Source organism: Caretta caretta, chromosome 10 (genome assembly GCF_965140235.1).
Source record: "Caretta caretta isolate rCarCar2 chromosome 10, rCarCar1.hap1, whole genome shotgun sequence".
In the NCBI taxonomy this organism is placed as follows: Eukaryota; Metazoa; Chordata; order Testudines; family Cheloniidae; genus Caretta; species Caretta caretta.
Genome location: NC_134215.1, coordinates 66374110 through 66393502, shown reverse-complemented (window position 1 = coordinate 66393502; position 19393 = coordinate 66374110). Strand labels below are relative to the sequence as shown.

At 41.4% G+C, this 19393-nt stretch overlaps 1 protein-coding gene across 4 annotated transcripts in view; it reads right to left on the bottom strand.

Moving 5' to 3' along the window:
• GABPB1 (GA binding protein transcription factor subunit beta 1) overlaps window positions 1–19393 on the bottom strand; it is a 40039-nt gene that overhangs the window by 7359 nt on the left and 13287 nt on the right. For all 4 annotated transcript variants that reach the window (XM_048867316.2, XM_048867317.2, XM_048867319.2 and 1 more), the window contains exons 2-8: window positions 19286–19393; window positions 18293–18460; window positions 17551–17745; window positions 16472–16583; window positions 15992–16105; window positions 10448–10633; window positions 8798–8913 (exon numbers count right to left, since the gene is read on the bottom strand). In XM_048867316.2, the coding sequence (XP_048723273.1) occupies window positions 8798–8913; window positions 10448–10633; window positions 15992–16105; window positions 16472–16583; window positions 17551–17745; window positions 18293–18460; window positions 19286–19393 (999 nt within the window). The remainder of the gene's footprint in view (window positions 1–8797; window positions 8914–10447; window positions 10634–15991; window positions 16106–16471; window positions 16584–17550; window positions 17746–18292; window positions 18461–19285) is intronic.

The following is a 19393-nucleotide window of genomic DNA, read 5'->3' as shown; positions in this document are numbered from 1 at the left end:
GGCTTTGGAAAAAAAAGACAGGTAAATAAACATCCTGGCCCATGTGAAACTCTGAACCACCTTGGGCAGGAAAGCCAGGTGTGGCTGCAGCTGGACCTTGTCTTTGTAAAAGACTGTATAGGGCTGTTCCAAGGTGAGCACCCTAATCTCAGAGACTGGCGGGCAGATGTTATTGCAACCAAGAATGCGACCTTCCAAGGAAGGAGAAGGAAAGAGAAGGAAGCCTGAGGCTCGAAGGGGGGCCCCACGAGCTGCAACAGCACAAGATTCAGGTCCCATGGAGGAACAGGGTCCCTGATGTGCGGGTAGAGGCGCTTGAGGCCCTTGAAGAACCTGGCAGTAATGTCCTGGGCAAAAACCAACCTACCCTTAAGTGGCAGATGGAAGGCCAAGATAGCGGCCAAGTGGACCTTGACAGATGAAAGGGACAGGCCTTGGAGCCTGAGACGCAGAAGGTAGTCCAGCATTAACTGCAACAAGGCCTGCTCTGGCCGAATGCCTTTATCCGAGGTCCAACAAGCAAACCGCTTCCATTTGGCTAGGTAGATCGCTCTGGTGGAGGGCCTTCTGCTGCCCAACAGGACCTGCTGGACAGTGGCCGAGCACTCCTGATCCTCTGCATTTAATCATGCAGCAGCCAAGCTGTCAGGTGCAGTGCCGCCAGGTTCGGATGCAGAAGACTGCAGTGGTTTTGGGACAGCAGCTCCGGCCTGAGCAGTAGCTGTAACGGAGCAGCCACCAAGAGATACAGAAGCATGCTGAACCAGTGCTGGCACGGCCAACCTGGTGCTATGAAGATCACCTTCACCCTGTCCTGCTTGATCTTCATGAGGACCCTGTGAATTAACGGCACTGGGGGGGAAGGCGTACTACAGAGCCCCCAACCGCGGGAGTAGAAAAGCATCCAACAGGGAGCCTCTGTTGATCCCAGGAATTGAGCAGAAAACATGGCATTTCCTGTTCTGTCTGGACGCGAACAGGTTCACCTGGGGAGTCCCCCACCTCTGGAAGATGATGGCGACCACTTCCAGATGGAAGAATGACTCATGGTGAGACGAAAAGGTCCTGCTAAGGCGTTCCTGGCCCTGGGGAGGTGTGCAGCTACAAGATGGATGTCATGTGGTACACAGAAGTCCCAGAGCCTGAGGGCTTCTTGAAAAAGGGCAGATGATCTGGCTCCGCCTTGCTTGTTGATACAGAACATAGCTGCTGTACTGTCTGTCAGGACCTGGACCACTGGGCTTTCTATGTGAGGTGGGAAGGCTTAGCAGGCCAGGTGAACCACTCTGAGCTCCCTGACATTGATGTGTAAGGAGCGATCATGACTTGACCAACAACCTTGCGGGCTGAGATAGCTCAAAAGGGCTCCCCACCCAAGGTCTGAGACATCAGAGATGAGGGTCATCAATGGGGATGGAGCCGCGAAGGGAACTCCCTCCAACACCAATGCAGAATTCTTCCACCAGATGAGTGGTGACAGTACCTGGTCCGGGACCCTGATCACACAATCCATGCTGTCTGTTGGGGACATAGACCAACGCCAGCCAGGCCTGCAGGGGCCTGAAGCAGAGCCGCATATGCCGGACCATGTAAGTGCAGACCGCCATGTGCCACAACAATCGCAGGCACGTGTGAGCAGTGCCAAGAAGGTGGGCTTGCATGCACGAGATGAGGTCCACCATGGCTTGGAACCGAGCCTCAAGGAGGAAGACTCTTGCCTCAGTAGAGTCTAGGACCGCTCCAATGAACTCTATGGATGGGATGCACTAGAATTAAGGTCAACTTTTTCTCTTTTCTTAATAGCCCAGGTCACGACAAGTGGAGTAAACCAGATCGAGATGTTGCCACACATTATTAGCCAGTTGTCGAGGTACTGGTAAATTTGAACACCCCTGTGCCTCAGGTAAGCAGTCACTGGCGCTATGCACTTTGTGAATACTCTTGGGGCTGACGAGAGACCGAATGGCAGTGCCGTGAATTGGAAATGGCGCTGGCCCAGCACAAAACCGAGGAAGCTTCTGTGCCCTGGGAAAATGGAAATATGGAAATACACGTCCTTCAAGTCAAGGGCAGTATACCAGTCTCCCGGATCTAGGGAGGGGATGATGGAGGCTAGGGAGACCATGTAAATCTTCAACTTCTTGAGAGACTTGTTGAGGAAACGCAGGTCCAAAATGGATATGAGGCCCCATTTTGCTTTCAGGATTAGGAAGTAGCAGAAGTAGAACCCATTTCCTTTCATGTCCCAAGGGACCTCCTCCACCGCTCTCAGGTGCAGGAGGTTCTCGACCTCTTGGATGAGAAGTTGCTCATGAAAAGGGTCTCTGAAGACGAATGGGGAAGGAAGAGTCAGCCACAAACTGCAGGGTGTAACCTGAAGTTACTACGTAGAGCACCCAATGGTCCGAGATCAGCCGAGATGAGGCCAACCAGAAGGGGCTAAGACAGTTGAGGAAAGAGTGGGAGGGTGGATCCTGGAAAGTGACTGGGGCACCGTCCTCGAGCGCACCCTCAAAATGTCTGCTTCTGGCCTCCTTAGTTCCTGGAAGGACCAGACTGAGCAGACGAACAGGAAGACAACAGGTGTCTCCGCTTAGACCTCTTGTCTCTATCCTTTCTCCTGTAGGTGCTCAGCCGGGTAATTCCCCAGGACCTAGACTGGGGAGGTGGAGGATGGAACGGCTTCCTGGCCTACTGAGGAGTACGAAGGCCCAAAGAGAAGAGGGTGGCACAGGAGTTTTTAAGGCCATGGAGTCTTGAGTCCATGAGCTCTGAAAAGAGCCCCGCCCCCTCAAATGGGAGGTCCTGAATCATGGCCTGCATCTCCTGGGATAACCCAGAGACCAGGAGCTGTGCCTCATGGCCACCACAGAGGCAACCACCCTGGCCTCAGAGTCCGTAGTGTCCCAGGCCATCTGGAGGGCCCCTCTGGACACCGCTCTGCCTTCATCCACTAAAGCCGTGAACTCCTGGGCTCAGTCCTGAAAGAGGGCCTACTTGAATTCGCCAAGGGAGTCCCACAGATTAAAATTGTACCTGACAACAGGGCCTGGTGGTTAGATACTTGAAATTGCAGGCTGGCCATCGAATAAACTTTTCTGCCAAACAAATCCAGTCTCTTGGTGTCCTAGTTTTTTGGCGTGCCACTGACTTGACCCTGCCTGTCCCTTTCATTAACAGTGGACATGACCAGTGACGCTGCTAGACAGTATGTGTACAAATATTCAAACCCTTTTGCATGTATACTTCTTTTCTGCCTTCTTAGAAGTAGGCAGAACGGAAAAGGGGGTCTGCCACAGCGATTTGGCAATCTTAAGGACCCCTGGGTAGACGGGCAGCGTGACCCGGGCCATGGTGGAGAAGGATATATCATTAAAGAGGTCGTCGGACTCCTCTGTGGACTCCTCAATTTTTAAGTTCTAATTGATAGTCACCCTTTTAAGGAGGGCCTGGTGCTCCTTGATGTCATCGGGGGGACTGCCCATTTGGGAGGGACCCGCCACCGCTTCGTCAGACATGACGACGATCATAGCACTGCTGGGGAAGGGACGGATTCCCCTTTCTTCTCCGGGGACGGCTCCGTAGGTGTCGAACCCTGCTGCGCTGCCCCTGCGTCGGATTCGGTGCTGTGTTCCAATTATGGTGCCGGCAGTGGCTTGTCTGAGGCAGACAGGGAAGCCGGGTGGGAATATGGAACCGGCATTATCGGCACGCCTGACAGGTTCCAGTACGGAGTGGGCTACTGTCACTGCTGCAGATGCCGCACTAGTCTTGCGGGTCGTCGGCAAATCACTCCCTCGGGCTGAACAACTCACTCCCAGTCCAACTCACTGCCCTTCCAGCGACCAGAGCGGAGCTGTCGAGGCCTGAGTCTGCTGACTGACCCTGGTTGGCAACCGGTGATACAAGAGAGAGATCAATGCCTGCTCAACGAGCAGTACTGGGGAAGTTGAGACCCGTGCCGTGAAAGGGAGAGAACCCGCCCCAGCGGGGACTGACATCTGGGAGATCGTCTAGGCAAAGGTGACCTGAGCCACGTCGATCTTTGGTGGGAAGCTTGCCGATACCGGGGATATGGGACCAGTGCTTTGACTCGTGTCCATGCCTCGTAGGCTTGACCTTAGGTGTTGGGGGTCTTAGCCGAGTCTGGCACCTACCGCAGCGTCTACAGTGCTGGTCGACCTGCTTGCTCTTTAGCTGCCGGGGCTGCTTCGGGCAACGAGGGCCCTAGGAGAAGCCAAAACCCCCTGATGCTCCCAGGAGTCGGATCCCTGGCCAGGCTAGGGGGTCCGACCTCAGCAGTACCCCATGAAGCCTCAGGGTGGGCACATGGCCTAACATAGGTCCTTTGCCTGAAGCCCCTTTACTTCTGGTGCCAGGGGCTCTCCTTCTTTTGCTGTTTCTTAGGTACCGGTCAGGCAGAATAGTGCTGGGCGAAGCATGGTGCCAACGATGCGCTACGCACAGGTGCCAAGGTGCTCGGCGTGAGGTCCAAGCAGGAGGGTTCCAACACAGGACGAAGCACAGCCTCCATCAAGAGGGCACTCAAGTGGCTATCCTGCTCCTTCTGGGTTCTAGGGCAAAAGTTTTTACAGATTCTTGACCTTTCTATGGGACTCCCCCAAGCACTTCAAACAGCTGTCATGGGGATCACTAATAGGCATCGGCCTGTTGCATGATGAGCATGGTTTGAAGCCGGGAAAACGGGGCATGCCCCACTCTGGGGCAAAGTCCCAGCCGGGACTCTAACTACCAGACTAACCTAACACTTAACTTAACGGCTAACTAAGTACCTACAAACCATATACAAAGGAGATAAACAATGGGCTATAAAGAACTGCTAATGCTCTTGCAATGCTATAGGAAGCACTCTGACCATCACAGGCAGTGAGAAGGAACTGAGAGGGCGTAGGGTCGGCGACTCCTGATATATCAGTGAATGAGCGCAACGCTCAAGGGAGCACCACAGCTGACCCTACAGATACCGCTAAGGGAAAAATCTCAGATAACTATGCATGTGGGCATGCACACACCTAGAACAGAATCAACATGAGCAAGTACTCAAAGAATAGCTCCTTGCAGGAAAGGACTCAGACCATCTCACACTTCTAACAGGGTGATTTCCACAAGAAAAATAAATTTGATTGCTACGAAATATAAACAAGATTCCCTCATGGGTTTAAAAAGAGCTCTGGTATGAGCACAGAGGTTCAAAAGTAAAGTACCAACAAGCCATCAGATAATTTCCTATACATGCTCTTACACAGCTGACAGCTCTGTGGAAGTAGGAGACATGAGGATGTACAGCAAGGGTATAGCAACAGTTGATCAGGTCTAGGGCTCCAATGGCTGACATTTGAACTTACAAACAACTGTAGCTAAGTAAGAACTCAAGGATGCTTTGAGTGGCTGGAATTTCTAAAACTTGCACCAAGTACAGTGGCTAAAGGACTGTAGCTTCAACCTTTTGGCTGTTAACTTTAACCTCGACAGGTTCAGATGAAGAACTAGATACAGATACAGCTGATCCCTGAAGAATGAGAGGGGCTATGGGCTGAAGGTGGATTTTTGAAGCACACTGGAGAATCAAGACCTTCAGATTCAGAAGAGAGCACTTAGAATAATCTTTTCTATAAACCTCTTGCTATATTCCTGGCCATCTTGCCATAAGCCGGGGGGGAGGGGGGGGTTGCAATACCTACATCCAGGCCCCCAGCTAGCTGAATGACAGGGCACTCACCTCCAAACATGTGGGTCCCAATGCTTGGTACAACAGAGAAAGAATTGTTGATCTTTAATTCCAACAAGCAAGCCCACCTGATGAAGAACCCAGTTTTAGAATACACAGCATCAACAGATTTAATAGTCATATCCTTGGCTGAATGGTTGTTCTGCGTGAGCCATTCTCTCTGCATATTCTACTTCCCTTAAGCGTAGATGGCTGAAGTGAACAGGAGAGCCTTTTCTAATTTAGATAGACTACTGAGGGACTTGCTCCTGAGTGAGGAACTCATATCACCACCCTGTATGCTGCATATATGCAATTGAAGCACAGTGGTTACATTCTTTCTGAGACAGAACACAGAGAAAGGGGGGGGAAGAAGAATCTCACCAGAAAAAAACAAAAGAGATAAACTGCATAAAGCTGTCTACCACAGACAGAAGGACTGGGGACTGAAAGGAACAACATCAGTGCTAGGAATCGCTACAGAAGATATGGATGATAGTGGTTTTGAGTAGGCAGATAGTTTATCTCAGGGAAACTGTGAGAATGAAGTGGGTTTTTTTTACTGTACAATATTCTACACAAGTATTCATCTGAAGTCTGGCTGTATTTTAAAGAGATACTTCAATTTAAAAGAAAAAAAGTGAGTTAGAGGTAGTTTCACTAACTACAAATGCCCCTGAACCCCCACTGCCAATTTTTATGTTTTTACAGAGAGCATTTTGTTCAGTTATAGTTATATCAGGTGTTATTATGGGCAGCACAGATAGTGCTGTGTATAATTAGAAATAATGGAAAATGTCAGGTAATATTTAACAGTCGATAAAAAAGAAGAAATGTGATCCTTTAAGATGAACTTACGACTAAATTCAATTAAAAAGACTTATGAAATGATAATTCCATTTGCTTGGTGTTTCTAATATGTGTGTTACACTTTTCCTAAGCTACTCTGGGAAAAGTGAAGTCAAACTCAATGGCGAATATGAATCATTATAAATTAATATATTAAGTTATGGATGGAAGTCAATATTTAACTCAAGCAGTCAAAAAATAAATGTTTGTGTAAGGTAAATTTTGCCACTTACTAAGTACGTTAAAAATGTTTGTGACTTCTGCAATTTTTGACATGCTTCACAAAACTGCAATTAAGTGAGTTATATTCCTAGCAATTCAGACTTTGATTAATACACTCTTATGAGAGCTCAGAAGTCAAACTGAAAAAATTAACCAAAGTCCTCATCCTGCAACCACTAAACAAGAAAGTGTCTCACTGAAGTCAAAGGGAGCTTGGTTTACATAAAGATTTCAGAAATAAAGCCCATAGTATATAGATGTGCTAAGAACTTAAAATGGTGAAGAAAGCTGTTATTAGCCTTAAATAATGTTACCCCCTTTTATTTAAAAATCTATCAAACAACTGAAGGCAATGATAAAGACATTTGCAACATTCAATTCAAGAAGAGATTAAAGTTTTGCTCTTCAGATATTAGGTTATTTTCTTTTCTTGTTTCAAGCATTTATCAGCTTTTGCTCTCAAGCTATGACAACAGCATGAAAGGGACCCTAACCAATAAATTTCCCAATCCTACCATAAAATGGATGCAATCAAACCTCTGTGGTCCTGTCCCCCAAAGTCAGAGCTGTGTGCAGGTGCAGAGATCTGCCTGTACACCTCTTATTTCATAATCAAGGCCTAAATTTATCTTGATATTTAAATTTTTTGAAAACGTAAGTGAAACACTTAAGAAAATCTATTAAGTATTTTTAGTAACAGTTAAAAAGGCTTGTTTAAAATATATAACTTAAGCTAACAGTGTCACTTAAAAAAAGTATTTATATTACCATGCTGATCTACTATATTTAGAAATGAATTGATTCATTTCTTAATCAATCTGTTTTTTGTCCCTGACTTATTAATATGTTAAGTTATTGAGATCAAGGAACTATAATTTTCTTTACTAAGAAAAATTCAGGCAGATTTTTAAAAGAGTGTGAACAGAAGTTTTGTTTTTATTATAAATCATACATTAAAAAAGTGCAGCAAGAAAATCTCAACTGTATTGATAGTCTGTAATGATCACACAACTAAAGGCAGAATGTACTTCATGTAATATATTATGGAGAGAAAAAGTCATTGAGGAAATATGCTAATTTTCGCTATTAGTCATGCATGAGGTATCCTTCCACACACTGTACAATAATGAGGCACAAAACAGTATTCAATATAACAAAACTAGGAGAAATACATTTGTGAAACAAAATACTGTAAGGTTCACAGAAACAAAATAATTTGGCATTTACAGTCTAATCAGGGAAGGTAGCAGTTTTCATAGACTTTCAATCAAAATAAGTAGCAGGGATAGAGCAAGGAGTAAAGAGGTTGCCAATGCACAATTGTGGATTGCAGAAAAATGTTTTGATTTTAAATAAATTTATATACAAAAAAGGATAGATCCCACTTTTATTTTAAGTTAGGACTTCTGCACCAAAATTTCAGTATACCAGATGGTGCAATTAGATGCTTTATTCATATTTCTGCACACACAGAAAAAAAAAAAAAAAAGGTAAAAATTTGAAACATTTTTGTAACAGCAAGATAGAATCTTATTGTTTTGTCCTTTCATTCATTAAATATCTTACCTAGATGTCATTAATGGTAAAATCATGATATATTTTCAGTAATCAAGGCAAATGTGTTTTTAAGAGAGAGATGAAAGGACATTATTCTCATTCGTTATTTATGAAAAGTCATATTAGATGATGATATATCAGTATCTAGTTTTAGGAATTTACCGGTGACATTAAAAGAAAAAAAAATTAACCAAGTACAAAAATAAGCAAAATATATATGCACAAATGGGCAACCTGAGGATTGAACATATCTATGCTATCTACTTCCTATAGCAATTTTGTAAAACACAAATTCTGATATAAACTAACAAAGGATATGGGAATACAAACAGGTTATCTTCATTCCGTGGCTGCATAGAAACTGAGCTATAAAACAAGAAACAACAAAACATTCAGTTTTGAAAATTCTGGTTAAAACACATCAGGTAATAGACTCCTTACTTCTATTTCTGCAGACTCCACACGATTTTCAACAATCTCAATGCACTGCCTCTTGATCGGTGGTTCTTCACTGATCACAGTTTCTTCAGCAATGTCTGTTGCTGGTACTGTTAATACTTCAGTAAAAACATTTATATAGATAAATATGAATACAGGGCCAGTATTTACATTACATAAAACTAATATGTAAAATACTTTCAAGAGTAAATGGAAAAGCCAGCTTTTCCGACAGAAAAACCACAGCTCAATGAAATACTCATTAAGTTCAAAATGCTATACTTTTACTGCATCTTCTATTAGAGATTTCAAAATTCTTTTTTAAATTTAGGTTCACAACACAGCAGGGGTGATGAGTAGGTATTATCAACCCCATTGTATTCATGGGTTAACAAGGCACATACATTAAGTGACCAGTCACAAGATCACAGAATATCTGTTTGGCAGGGCTGGGAATAGAAACTAGATCTCCCTACTCATAATTCTGTGCTTCAGCTACAAGACTATCTCCTTTTAAATAATTTGTGAAAAGTAAGATGGCTTATATTTTTGAGGTCAATCATTCAGGCAATTTGAAAAAAATCTAGCAGTTCCCGAACCCTGAGAAAATTATGGTCATATTTATAGTACATTGTATACATACTTCCTAAATATTCATTTGGTTGGCTATATGGCAAATGTAAGTGCTCTTCTAAGGGTCAGTTCAATTCAATTAGTGACAGTATAGATTCATGTTTCATGATAAATGGCTGTATCTGCCCACAGACTGTGGACTAAATCCTGGACCACAACGCATGGCTTTAAGCCAAGCTCTGCACTGGGGATCCCAGAGGGTGATCTGATGATGGGAAACCAAGAAAAGAATCATTTCCAACAGGAGTAGCTGTTACAGGAAGTATTTACACAAAACTCCAAAACCATTATTGCAGCGTCAGGGTAGCAATAGCTCCCACAGTAAACGTACTCTTGCTCCAGTTGGGTACAAGGTGTATTCATGAATCCACCAGCTCTGCCCCATGTCCTCTCCCAGACAGCACTCAAAAAGTCCTGTGCATCCTGGAGTCCAGAGAGGATCCTCATAGAGCAGATACCCATGCTATGCAAACGCTGCTCCTGGCACTGGGTCCTCAAATTTTACATCCCACTTTTCTGCCTGAGTTCCTCTGAAAAAGGGTCCTAACTACTGAAAGACTGTTTTACTGTTGGTGTTCTATATTTTCTATTTTTGATACTGAGTTTATAACAACCCAGGTTCAGAGAGAGAAGTCAGACGATCATCACCTTTCCCTTCAACATCTTACCTCTCCTCCTTACACCTTAGAAATTTTTCCTCCTCCCCCACTCGTCTTAATATATTTGCATACTCAAATCTCACTGGTTAAATTAATTTCTTAAATTTTATTTTTTTCCCTATAGTCCATTTCTGACCCATTTTAGTGGACTTGCACAGCTACAGAAAAATGCAATTCAAATGGCATCTTACTCAGCCGCAGCAGATCTAGAGAAATAATTCACTGCATACAGCAAATGTCAATTCTATCTGCTGTGCACATAAACAGATCATGTAAAAAGTCCCACATTTTCCTGAACTATCAAGATTTTAAACTAAAATTATTCTTGAAATTTCTCCTTGAGCATCTTGTTTCCACTCACCTTGCTGTCCATCTGGCATGGTCACAATGATTGGCTGACCTATTCCACTGGTTGGAATTGAATGGAGATTACTAAGCTGAATGCCATCTGTAACTATAGTAATAACTTGTTGACCTCCAGAACTGACAACTTGCTGAATTGCACCATCCACAGATTCTGCAGTCACTACTTCTTCTGTTGCCACAACTGTTGATAAAGTGTAAAGAAGGTCAGGATATTTATAATTTACAAATTGGGACGCAGAATTTAGTAACTATTAGAAGCCTTTTACATGCCACTTCAAATTCAATGTTTCTTCTACAGCTATAAATCTAATGCATTATTCACATACTAACTATGCTTATATGATCTAATCCAAAATTCACTGAAGTCAATGGTAATCTTTCATCGGTGCAAGAAATGTGACATTTCAAAAATATATGTACTGGTACAAATTCTGCTCTGACTGCAATCAATGGGATTGAACAGGGCAGAATTCAGCCCAAAAGAATATAATCTGATTTAGTTAGCATTTTTCATACTTTGTAAAATAATTTTGGGATATTTTAAGTACCGAGTTAGGTATTAGTATTGCACCAAGAGTGAGATAATTTTTTTGAAGAGCCCAATAGCTATTGTGTTGTCTGCACACAGCTACGTCCATTATAAACTCTGAGATGATTAGTAATGAAACAAATGTTTTGTTCAGAGTCTGCTGAAAAGTGCTCTGAGGTCTTTAAAGGGTCAATCTGAATTTTTTTTAATTCACTAATTCTTTAAAAAAAATTGATAGCACACACTATGTACAGTGCATTCTAACATTCTAAACAGAACATTTCTAGAGTTTTTCTGCCTTCCTTTTGACGTTTAGGAAAGCCGTCTGGGTGGGTCCAAGAGCAGTACTACTGCTACTATTACTGGCAAACACCCCTTGCAGAGCCTGGGTAACAGCATGCACACACAAATCAATTAACTATATGTAGGGCCCTACCAAATTCATGGTCCATTTTGGTCAATTTCACAGTCATAGGATTTTAAAAAAATCATAAATTTCATGATTTCAGCTATTTACATCTGAAATTTCAGTGCTGTAATTGTAGGAGTCCTGACCCAAGAAGGAGTTGTGGGAGAGTGGCAAGGTTATTGTAGGGGGGGCTTGTGGTACTGCTACCCTTACTTCTGCACTGCTGGTGGTGGCGGCACTGCCTTTGGAGCTGGGCAGCTGGAGAGCGGCACTTGCTATCCAGGAGCCCAGCTCTGAAGGCAGAGCCACTGCCAGCAGCAGCACAGAAGGGTGGCACAGTATAGTATTGCCACCCATATTTCTGCACTGCTGCCTGCAGAGCTGGGCCCTCAGTCAGCAGCCACTACTCTCCAGCCACCCAGCTCCGAAGGCAGCAGCACAGAAGGGTGGCATGCTATAATATCGCCACCCTTACTTCTGCGCTGCTGTGGGGGGGAGGGGAGGGGCGGGGCGCTGCCTTGAGAGCTGGGCACCCAGCCAACAGCTGCCACTCTCTGGCTGCCAAGCTCTGAAGCCAGTGCAGAAGTAAGGGTGATAATACCGTGACCCCCCTGCAACTCCCTTTTGGGTCAGGACCGCCAATTTGAGAAACACCGTCTCCCCTGTGAAATCTGCACAGTATAGGGTAAAAGCACACAAAAGACCAGATTTTACGGTTTGTGATGCCTTTTTTCATGGCCGTGAATTTGGTAGGGCCCTAACTAAATGTTGTCAAATTCCTGTCACATGTATAAAGTAAAGAAACTGGAAAAAAATATTTTGTTCTTTAATATTTTCAGTTATAGTAATCTCAGGGTGACTCGTAACAAAAGTTTTGGATAGAAATGTGGGTCTAGATCCTCATGTGGTATAAATTCACATAGGTCCAACGAAGTCAGCTGAGAATTTGGCCCATGACCCACAAGTTATGATATCTTCTTCCTAGGCAGTAATAGGTAAAAAGACCTCTGTAGGATCTTAAAGTTGTATTGTATGTGTGTTCCACACACAGAAAGCCAAACCATACCTAAATGGTCTTGGTAGAGGATATCAAACAGGGCTAAGTAAACAGTATTGGGTAATCTTGTCTGTTTTCCACAGAAATAAAAACTTGGGAGTCAAATAAAATATTTACTTTGGGAAAGTAATAAGAAGAAAGTGAACTTTAAAAAGGTAAATTAAACATTGTATAACACTTTTGCAAGATCAAAAATAATAAAAACAAACCTTTGCATTTCAAACCCATGATTCTAGAATGTATATATTGCAATGACCCACTCAAATTCTTCTATATTACATTTATGAATCAAGCTAAAAACCAGCAAAGATATTATTCAGAGCATTGATAAACTGTGTGTTATCCATCTCAGGTTGTTTTAATTTGCCCTTTAAATTATAGACCCCGTCACAGTATCCCTTATTTTTGAAAATGTCAGAAGGAAAAACCCTATCCAAAAAATCAAAAAAATACTAAGGCACAAAAAGCAATGTAAGCACTAGACAATCATGAACATTTTCAAGCACATTAAACCTATGTTTATGTTCATCCTATGTTACGTTAAAAGCAGAGGCTTTGATTTAAGCAGTAGACACTAGAAGGCTTTCTATCAGAATAAAATTTAAAACTATAGCCTATGTCATCTCAGAAATGTCAGATCAGATAGATACAACTAAGAAGCTTTCATCTTTGCAATTAATGACAGCACAATTTAAAATGACTGTGCCATTCAAATAATGATTGCAATCATTGCCTTCTGAAGCCTTCTCCGTAGAGATCCCTATCCTAAGGAATTACAAAGTAAAAATGCTCTTCAGGAAGTGTTTATGCAAGAAAGCAAAGTAGTATTAACTATATTAAACAATGAGGCTATGCAAGGAAATAATTTAAAATAAACCAAGTTTATTTCAAAGAAATTTATAACTTTAAAAATAAAAGTCTACCATAGTCTTACTACTCAATAATAGCCAAAAATGATGACTCTACTGCCACAGCCCAACTCTAAGGGTTTGCTAAATTCTTTTACATATAATTATGACACTCTTGCTAATTTTACTAAGGACACAAAATGTGTAGCCTTTTGCTTGAATATACTGGTGTTGATACACAGGTACTTACTTACTTATTTTTCCTGCTATACTTTTTAAAAGCCATTGGAGACTTCAGGTTGGTTTATTTATAAAGCTTATTTTTTTCCAGGGCTTTGCACCTTTAATAGATTTCTGGCATTTGGCTTGGGTTCTACTGCATCATAGAAAAGGTGGGCCTATGAGAGCTCTCAGCCAGTTATCAAAGAACATCTACCACTGAATCCTAAATACACTGCTAATCTTGTAGATCTTCTCCAGCATTTCAACTCTGAAGTATTCTAAGAACGTACTCTGATTTATTTGAAAGAGAAAGACTACCCAGCTCAAATCTCTCTCCTTAGTTACTTCTTTCAAAATGTCAAACTACCAACTTTTGCTGGATGGGGTTGGGTTGCCTGATGGACCCATTAGGTGAATAATTTTTATATATCTGCTGCCATCTTCACAAGGTCTAATAATCATAGTCTTTGAAGCCACTTCTGTGCCACCAGATTCACAACTGCCCTCTCTTTCTTGACTTTCTGCATCATAAATGGACAGAAGTGGCAATGGGGGGAAGGCAGCAGATTCTCTGGGTAAGACTGGGAAAGCATGTTCATGGCAATAGGGCTGGCAATTTCCTGGGCAAAATCTAGTTGAGGACAGGGTGCTGGTACATACCAGTTTAAACTTGGTTTAAACCAGGACACTGGGAAAAATAACTACATCAGTGTCCAGCAAGTTCTCCAAGCATAGAACAAATCTTTTCAAACTTCAGATACATGCATTCAAAACTGAGGAATAGGGTCAGTCTACTCACTACATCAAAACTGGTCTTCTGCTACAGAATGCTGCACAGCCAAATGAACCTGGATTGGTAGTCTGCAACTCTGCATGCTTCTGATTGCTTAATGCTTCAAGCCTACAACTCTGCATTACCGTAATTTTCATATAATCAAATGTTTTCGACTATAATACTGAAATATGAGTCATGACACATATAACTTACTCGAGAAAATACCAAACCAAAAATGTATAGACATTCCAATGTTCAGTATTATCATTACAAGTATTACATCTACTGCAGTTTTTTTTTGTACAACCCTAAATTAATCTATGAATCTACTGCCTTATGTAGCCACAATTTGAATATGTAACTAAAACTAAGGGTAATGTGGTGTGCATTAATGAAACAGTTTTTAACACACAAAATGCCTTAACCTGGGATGAAGTAGTTTTTCCCAGGGTGCTAAAAACTATGTTTTTACCTGGTAAAAACTGCCTCTGGAAAATATCAGGCCATCCCAAGCTTTGTTAAGAGTTCCCAAAAAAAGGGATGTAGCCAGCGCCTTCTCGTTTAAAATTTTTTTTTAAAAGGGAATAAAAGATGTAGGTTGTTGTATGTTCAGAGTAATTGGGGCTAATGGCACTTTATAGTATCTTGGCAGCCAAATGATTCTCTGTCGTCCCACAGCCTTGCAGAGTGAGACATGCTATAGATGGCTGCAGATACTAGCTAAAGATGCACGTTGCTCCTTTTCAGTGCAGCAGCAATGTGTGCCCAGAAGAGTGTTCCCTAGTACTATCCCCACTGGCAGGATTCCTAGAATAGTGAATACATTTTCCAGCATCCTTGGTCACACTAGTAGTGCTATCCAGGCAGGATTTAGCTCTACATTCATGTGTTACATTTGTAGGCAGGGTGCTTCAGTGTTTTGGGAGAGGACCCACATGTCATTTTATGGGCTGCACTCAAGTTGGTTAACCATTTAATCCAATATATTTAAGATTATTCAGTGGTCTTCACATGAGGAGTATGTTTTGTTTGAATACTGTATTTTATGGCCATCTTTTCCTAGTTTTAAAAAATATGAACTTAAACAAAATGCAATGAGGAGTCCGGTGGCACCTTAAAGACTAACAGATTTATTTGGGCATAAGCTTTTGTTGGTAGAAAACCCACTTCTTCAGACCATGCATTTGAAGAAGTGGGGGTTTTTTACCCATGAAAGCTTATGTCCAAATAAATCTGTTAGTCTTTAAGATGCCACTGGACTCCTCGTTGTTTTTGTGGATACAGACTAACACGGCTACCCCTCTGATACTTTAAACAAAATGTTTAGTGTTCAGATATTACAAGTTTTTCTTCCAACTAGTAATACAGCAGGTCAGAAACCAGTTTTTGATCTGACTATATAGGCTCTTGAATGATGTCACATTTCATGAAAATAAGTGCTGCCTCCAAGCAATTCAGAAATACCAACAGTAAATAAAAAAAGTCTTACTCTGAAATAGTTATGACTTTTATGTGGTAAGTATTTTACACGATGTGATTCTCATACATTGCTGGTTTGAGCAAAATGGGTATTAATTTATTTTCAGTATTTTTAAATGAATTTCAATCCATTTTCAGACAAACTGTACTGCCGAACGCTTTATCTCCACATTCTTTGTGTTCGTTTACTCAGTGCAAATAAACTACTTTGCTTTCTAACCTGGTGTTTCTGAAGAGTTAGACAATGGAGCGGACGCTTCTGCTAAAGCTGCTAATGTAGCTAATACTGATGTTGATGAATTTCCAAATTGTACAGCAGATACTCCCGTCTCATCTAGTAGGAGAAAAAATAAAGTCAGTTCACAAACTTGTATTAGAATGTTACACAAGTCCCTATCTTTTACAGTGAAGAAATATATTGGTCTTGTTATAAACCAAAAGTGCTGTTCTGAAGACAAGTTTGTTAGGCTAATGCAGTTTCTGAGGAGTTACCTCAATTTACATTATTATTCTAAGTACTTGGATATTAATAATATGCAAAAGACAACGAAGAGGAATAAGGCACCTGCTGCAATCTTACCATCACTGTTCTTAATAGTCTGCATAAAATGGCAAATCAACTAAGTATAAAGTCCCAATAGCTATCCTAAATGCATGTAAATAGCTGTTGCATTTGATATATTTGCAGAAGATACCAGACCTGTTAGGTTCACCACGCCTCCAGGCCCAATGATAAACTGTGGTGTGGCTGCATGTATTGTCACAGTGTCAGGACTCTCTGGATTTGTATTGATTTGGTTCTGCATTGCAATCTAGGAGTCAAAGGACAACAATACTATTCAGTCTGCAAATAAACATTAAAAACAAACATATTATACTTCTATAAAAACATTTTTTTAAAATGACAGCTTCCTCCACAGAGAAGGTAAATAAAACTAGATAAAAATGTAAATCTACAGTCAACCCCTACGTAATAATCTAGGAGCAATTTCAGGTAGATTGGAAAGAGCAAGGACAGATGAGAACTCACCAAATTATGTAAATTGTGGCCAAGAGGCTGCAACTTTAGACTTTATCTTATTAGCTTCATAAAGGCAACATAATCTGACTGCAGTAAAACAGCAGACTGCCACCAACACCTGTTTCCCTAGCATTTCAATACTGAATACTCAATACCCTCACTTATTCTCGGCCATACAGGCCCATTTAACCATGAAGTTTATATAAAACTGCATAATCTCAGCGTCTGAAAAGGTCTGAAGCTACCATGCAAGCGATTGTACTGGTAAACCAAAAAGCCTGGCAGTGTGAAACTGGGCATTCCAATGGATCCAATCCTCACTAGTATAGAAAGTTGGGCTGGTGCCTCATCAACAAAAAAAGGGCATCTCCTCCCTCTCCCATTCCACCAACTAATTTAGCCCCCACACGGAAAACTAATCTAACACTGAAGCCAGGACATATTGCCAGAGATGCCCGTAGCTTAGAGTTAGTTGCCATCCCTCATCTGCAAACTAGCCCAGCTATTCTGTAAGTCAGAATGAGCAAGTTAAAAAGACTAAAGGCCCTCACTTCTTGGACTGGCAGGGGCTAGAAGCATTCTTCAGCCAATTTTTACACAAATAGTGTGTATTAGCATTATCTCACTTCTATGCTATGGACTGGAGGGGAGAAAATCTATGTTCATCACCATGCAACCTCCCACAGCTCCTAAATTAACAATTTAGCTGATCAGCATCTTTCTGTAAGTTTCATCTACATCATAAATCAAAAAGTTACCTGTAATATTTCTGCTACATCTTCATTCCCATTGTCTATTGCAATATCTAATGCAGTTTTGCAGAATTTACTTTGTGTGTGGACGTCTGCTCCATATTTTATTAAGAGCTCCACCACCTCCTGGTGATTGTGTTCTGTAGCCCAATGAAGAGCAGTCATCTTTAGCATGTCCTTTGCATTAACATCAGCACCATGCTGCAAACAAAAACATCACATAAATCAAATACGCACAGGCTGTTTGAACTGCAAAATGCTGCAAATGGAACGATGTCCAAGATGATGAAAGTACTCTCTTTCACTTGCTTGCTGCAAGGAACTTTGTGCTGTCTTACAATTACTATTTCATTAAAAGTACTTTACAGTAATTATCACACACATTAACACAAAGGATTAAATAATTCCTAGGACCACATGTGTAGGTTTTAGAAGATTTTTATTTATATAGTACTGCATTATGAAGAAGTCTTATTTTTGGATGCCAATAAACAATTTGCCTGAAAGCACACTGATTGTTACAAATATTTAAAAATAAAATACAAAACTGAATGGGAAAAAAAAATGTACGATGTGCACCTTCAGTACAGACGTTAAATTTTTAAAAAGCCCTTAAAATTATTTAAAAAGTCATTTTCAGCCAATTGAGGGATTAAAAAAAGTTACACCTATGCAGATTTATGATTAATTAGTCTTCTAGATTCAGGTTCAGTTTCAAATGGCAGATAATACAAAAAGAAGTTTCTACCTTAAGTAAGACTTCTACTATGTTTGCATGGCCTTCAGATGCTGCCATATGTAATGGAGTTCTGTCCACTTTGGTTCTTGCATCCCGACTTACACCAGCTCGAAGTAACACTTCTGTTGTTGAATAGTGTCCGTACTGTGCTGCTAGATGAAGTGGTGATGTTCCCAACTGTAATGTGGTACAAAAGTGGACTATTAACAAAAACCAAAAAAAAAAAAAAAACCCCAGCATGAAGTACTCACTTCCAACCCTCTCGTTTTGTCTCTTATCCTGGAGGTACAGAACCCAGGCATCAGTCAACCACTTCTAACTCTGTTTGTCTTAATAATCCTATCTTTTCCCTTTCTAATATCATGGAAAGAAGGAGCAGCAAGTTGAAGGAAAGAAATATAAAAAGAAAAATTTCCAAGTTAAGATTTTCTGCCAACAAGTTCCCATCATCCAGAGAAGAGAGCACTGTCTGTGGCTTGCCTCTTCAAAGTCACATACACATTCGAACTCCACCAACTTCCACCTTTGGTGTTTGTCATTGACCCTACTTCTGCTGATCATCAGCAATTAGAATAAAGCTATTAATTGGGCCCTCTTCCTAAACTAACACATGGTCATGTAATCAGGATAAGCTTTCTTTCTGAATGAAGGATGTACACATTTTATTATATTTTCCAAAGTTCACCTGGACTGCCTTTAAAAGATTAACTCATTCAGAGTTCACAATCATCAATTACTTTTAAGTGCCCAAAATAGTCCTGGGTATATAATTCCTAGGTCAACAATACAATTAACTAGCCAGTTTCAATTTGCAATACCATAGTCCAATGTCCAACCTCAGATTCAATACGGGAATATATATATAAATATAAATATAAACCTCAGGTTTATATGATTGTACAGATTTCCGATCGTTTAATTACACTATTTTCCAGGGAAGATATCACAGAGAAAACAAAAATAATGTAAAAACATTTCAAAGAAATGAAATTTTTTTATTACCCAGTCTGTGGTAAAAGGTGCTCCATTTGCCATCAAAATGCGAACTTCATCATCTTGACCTGCTCGTGCAGCTTCTAAAAGCTTCTTTCCCAAATCTACCAAGGACAT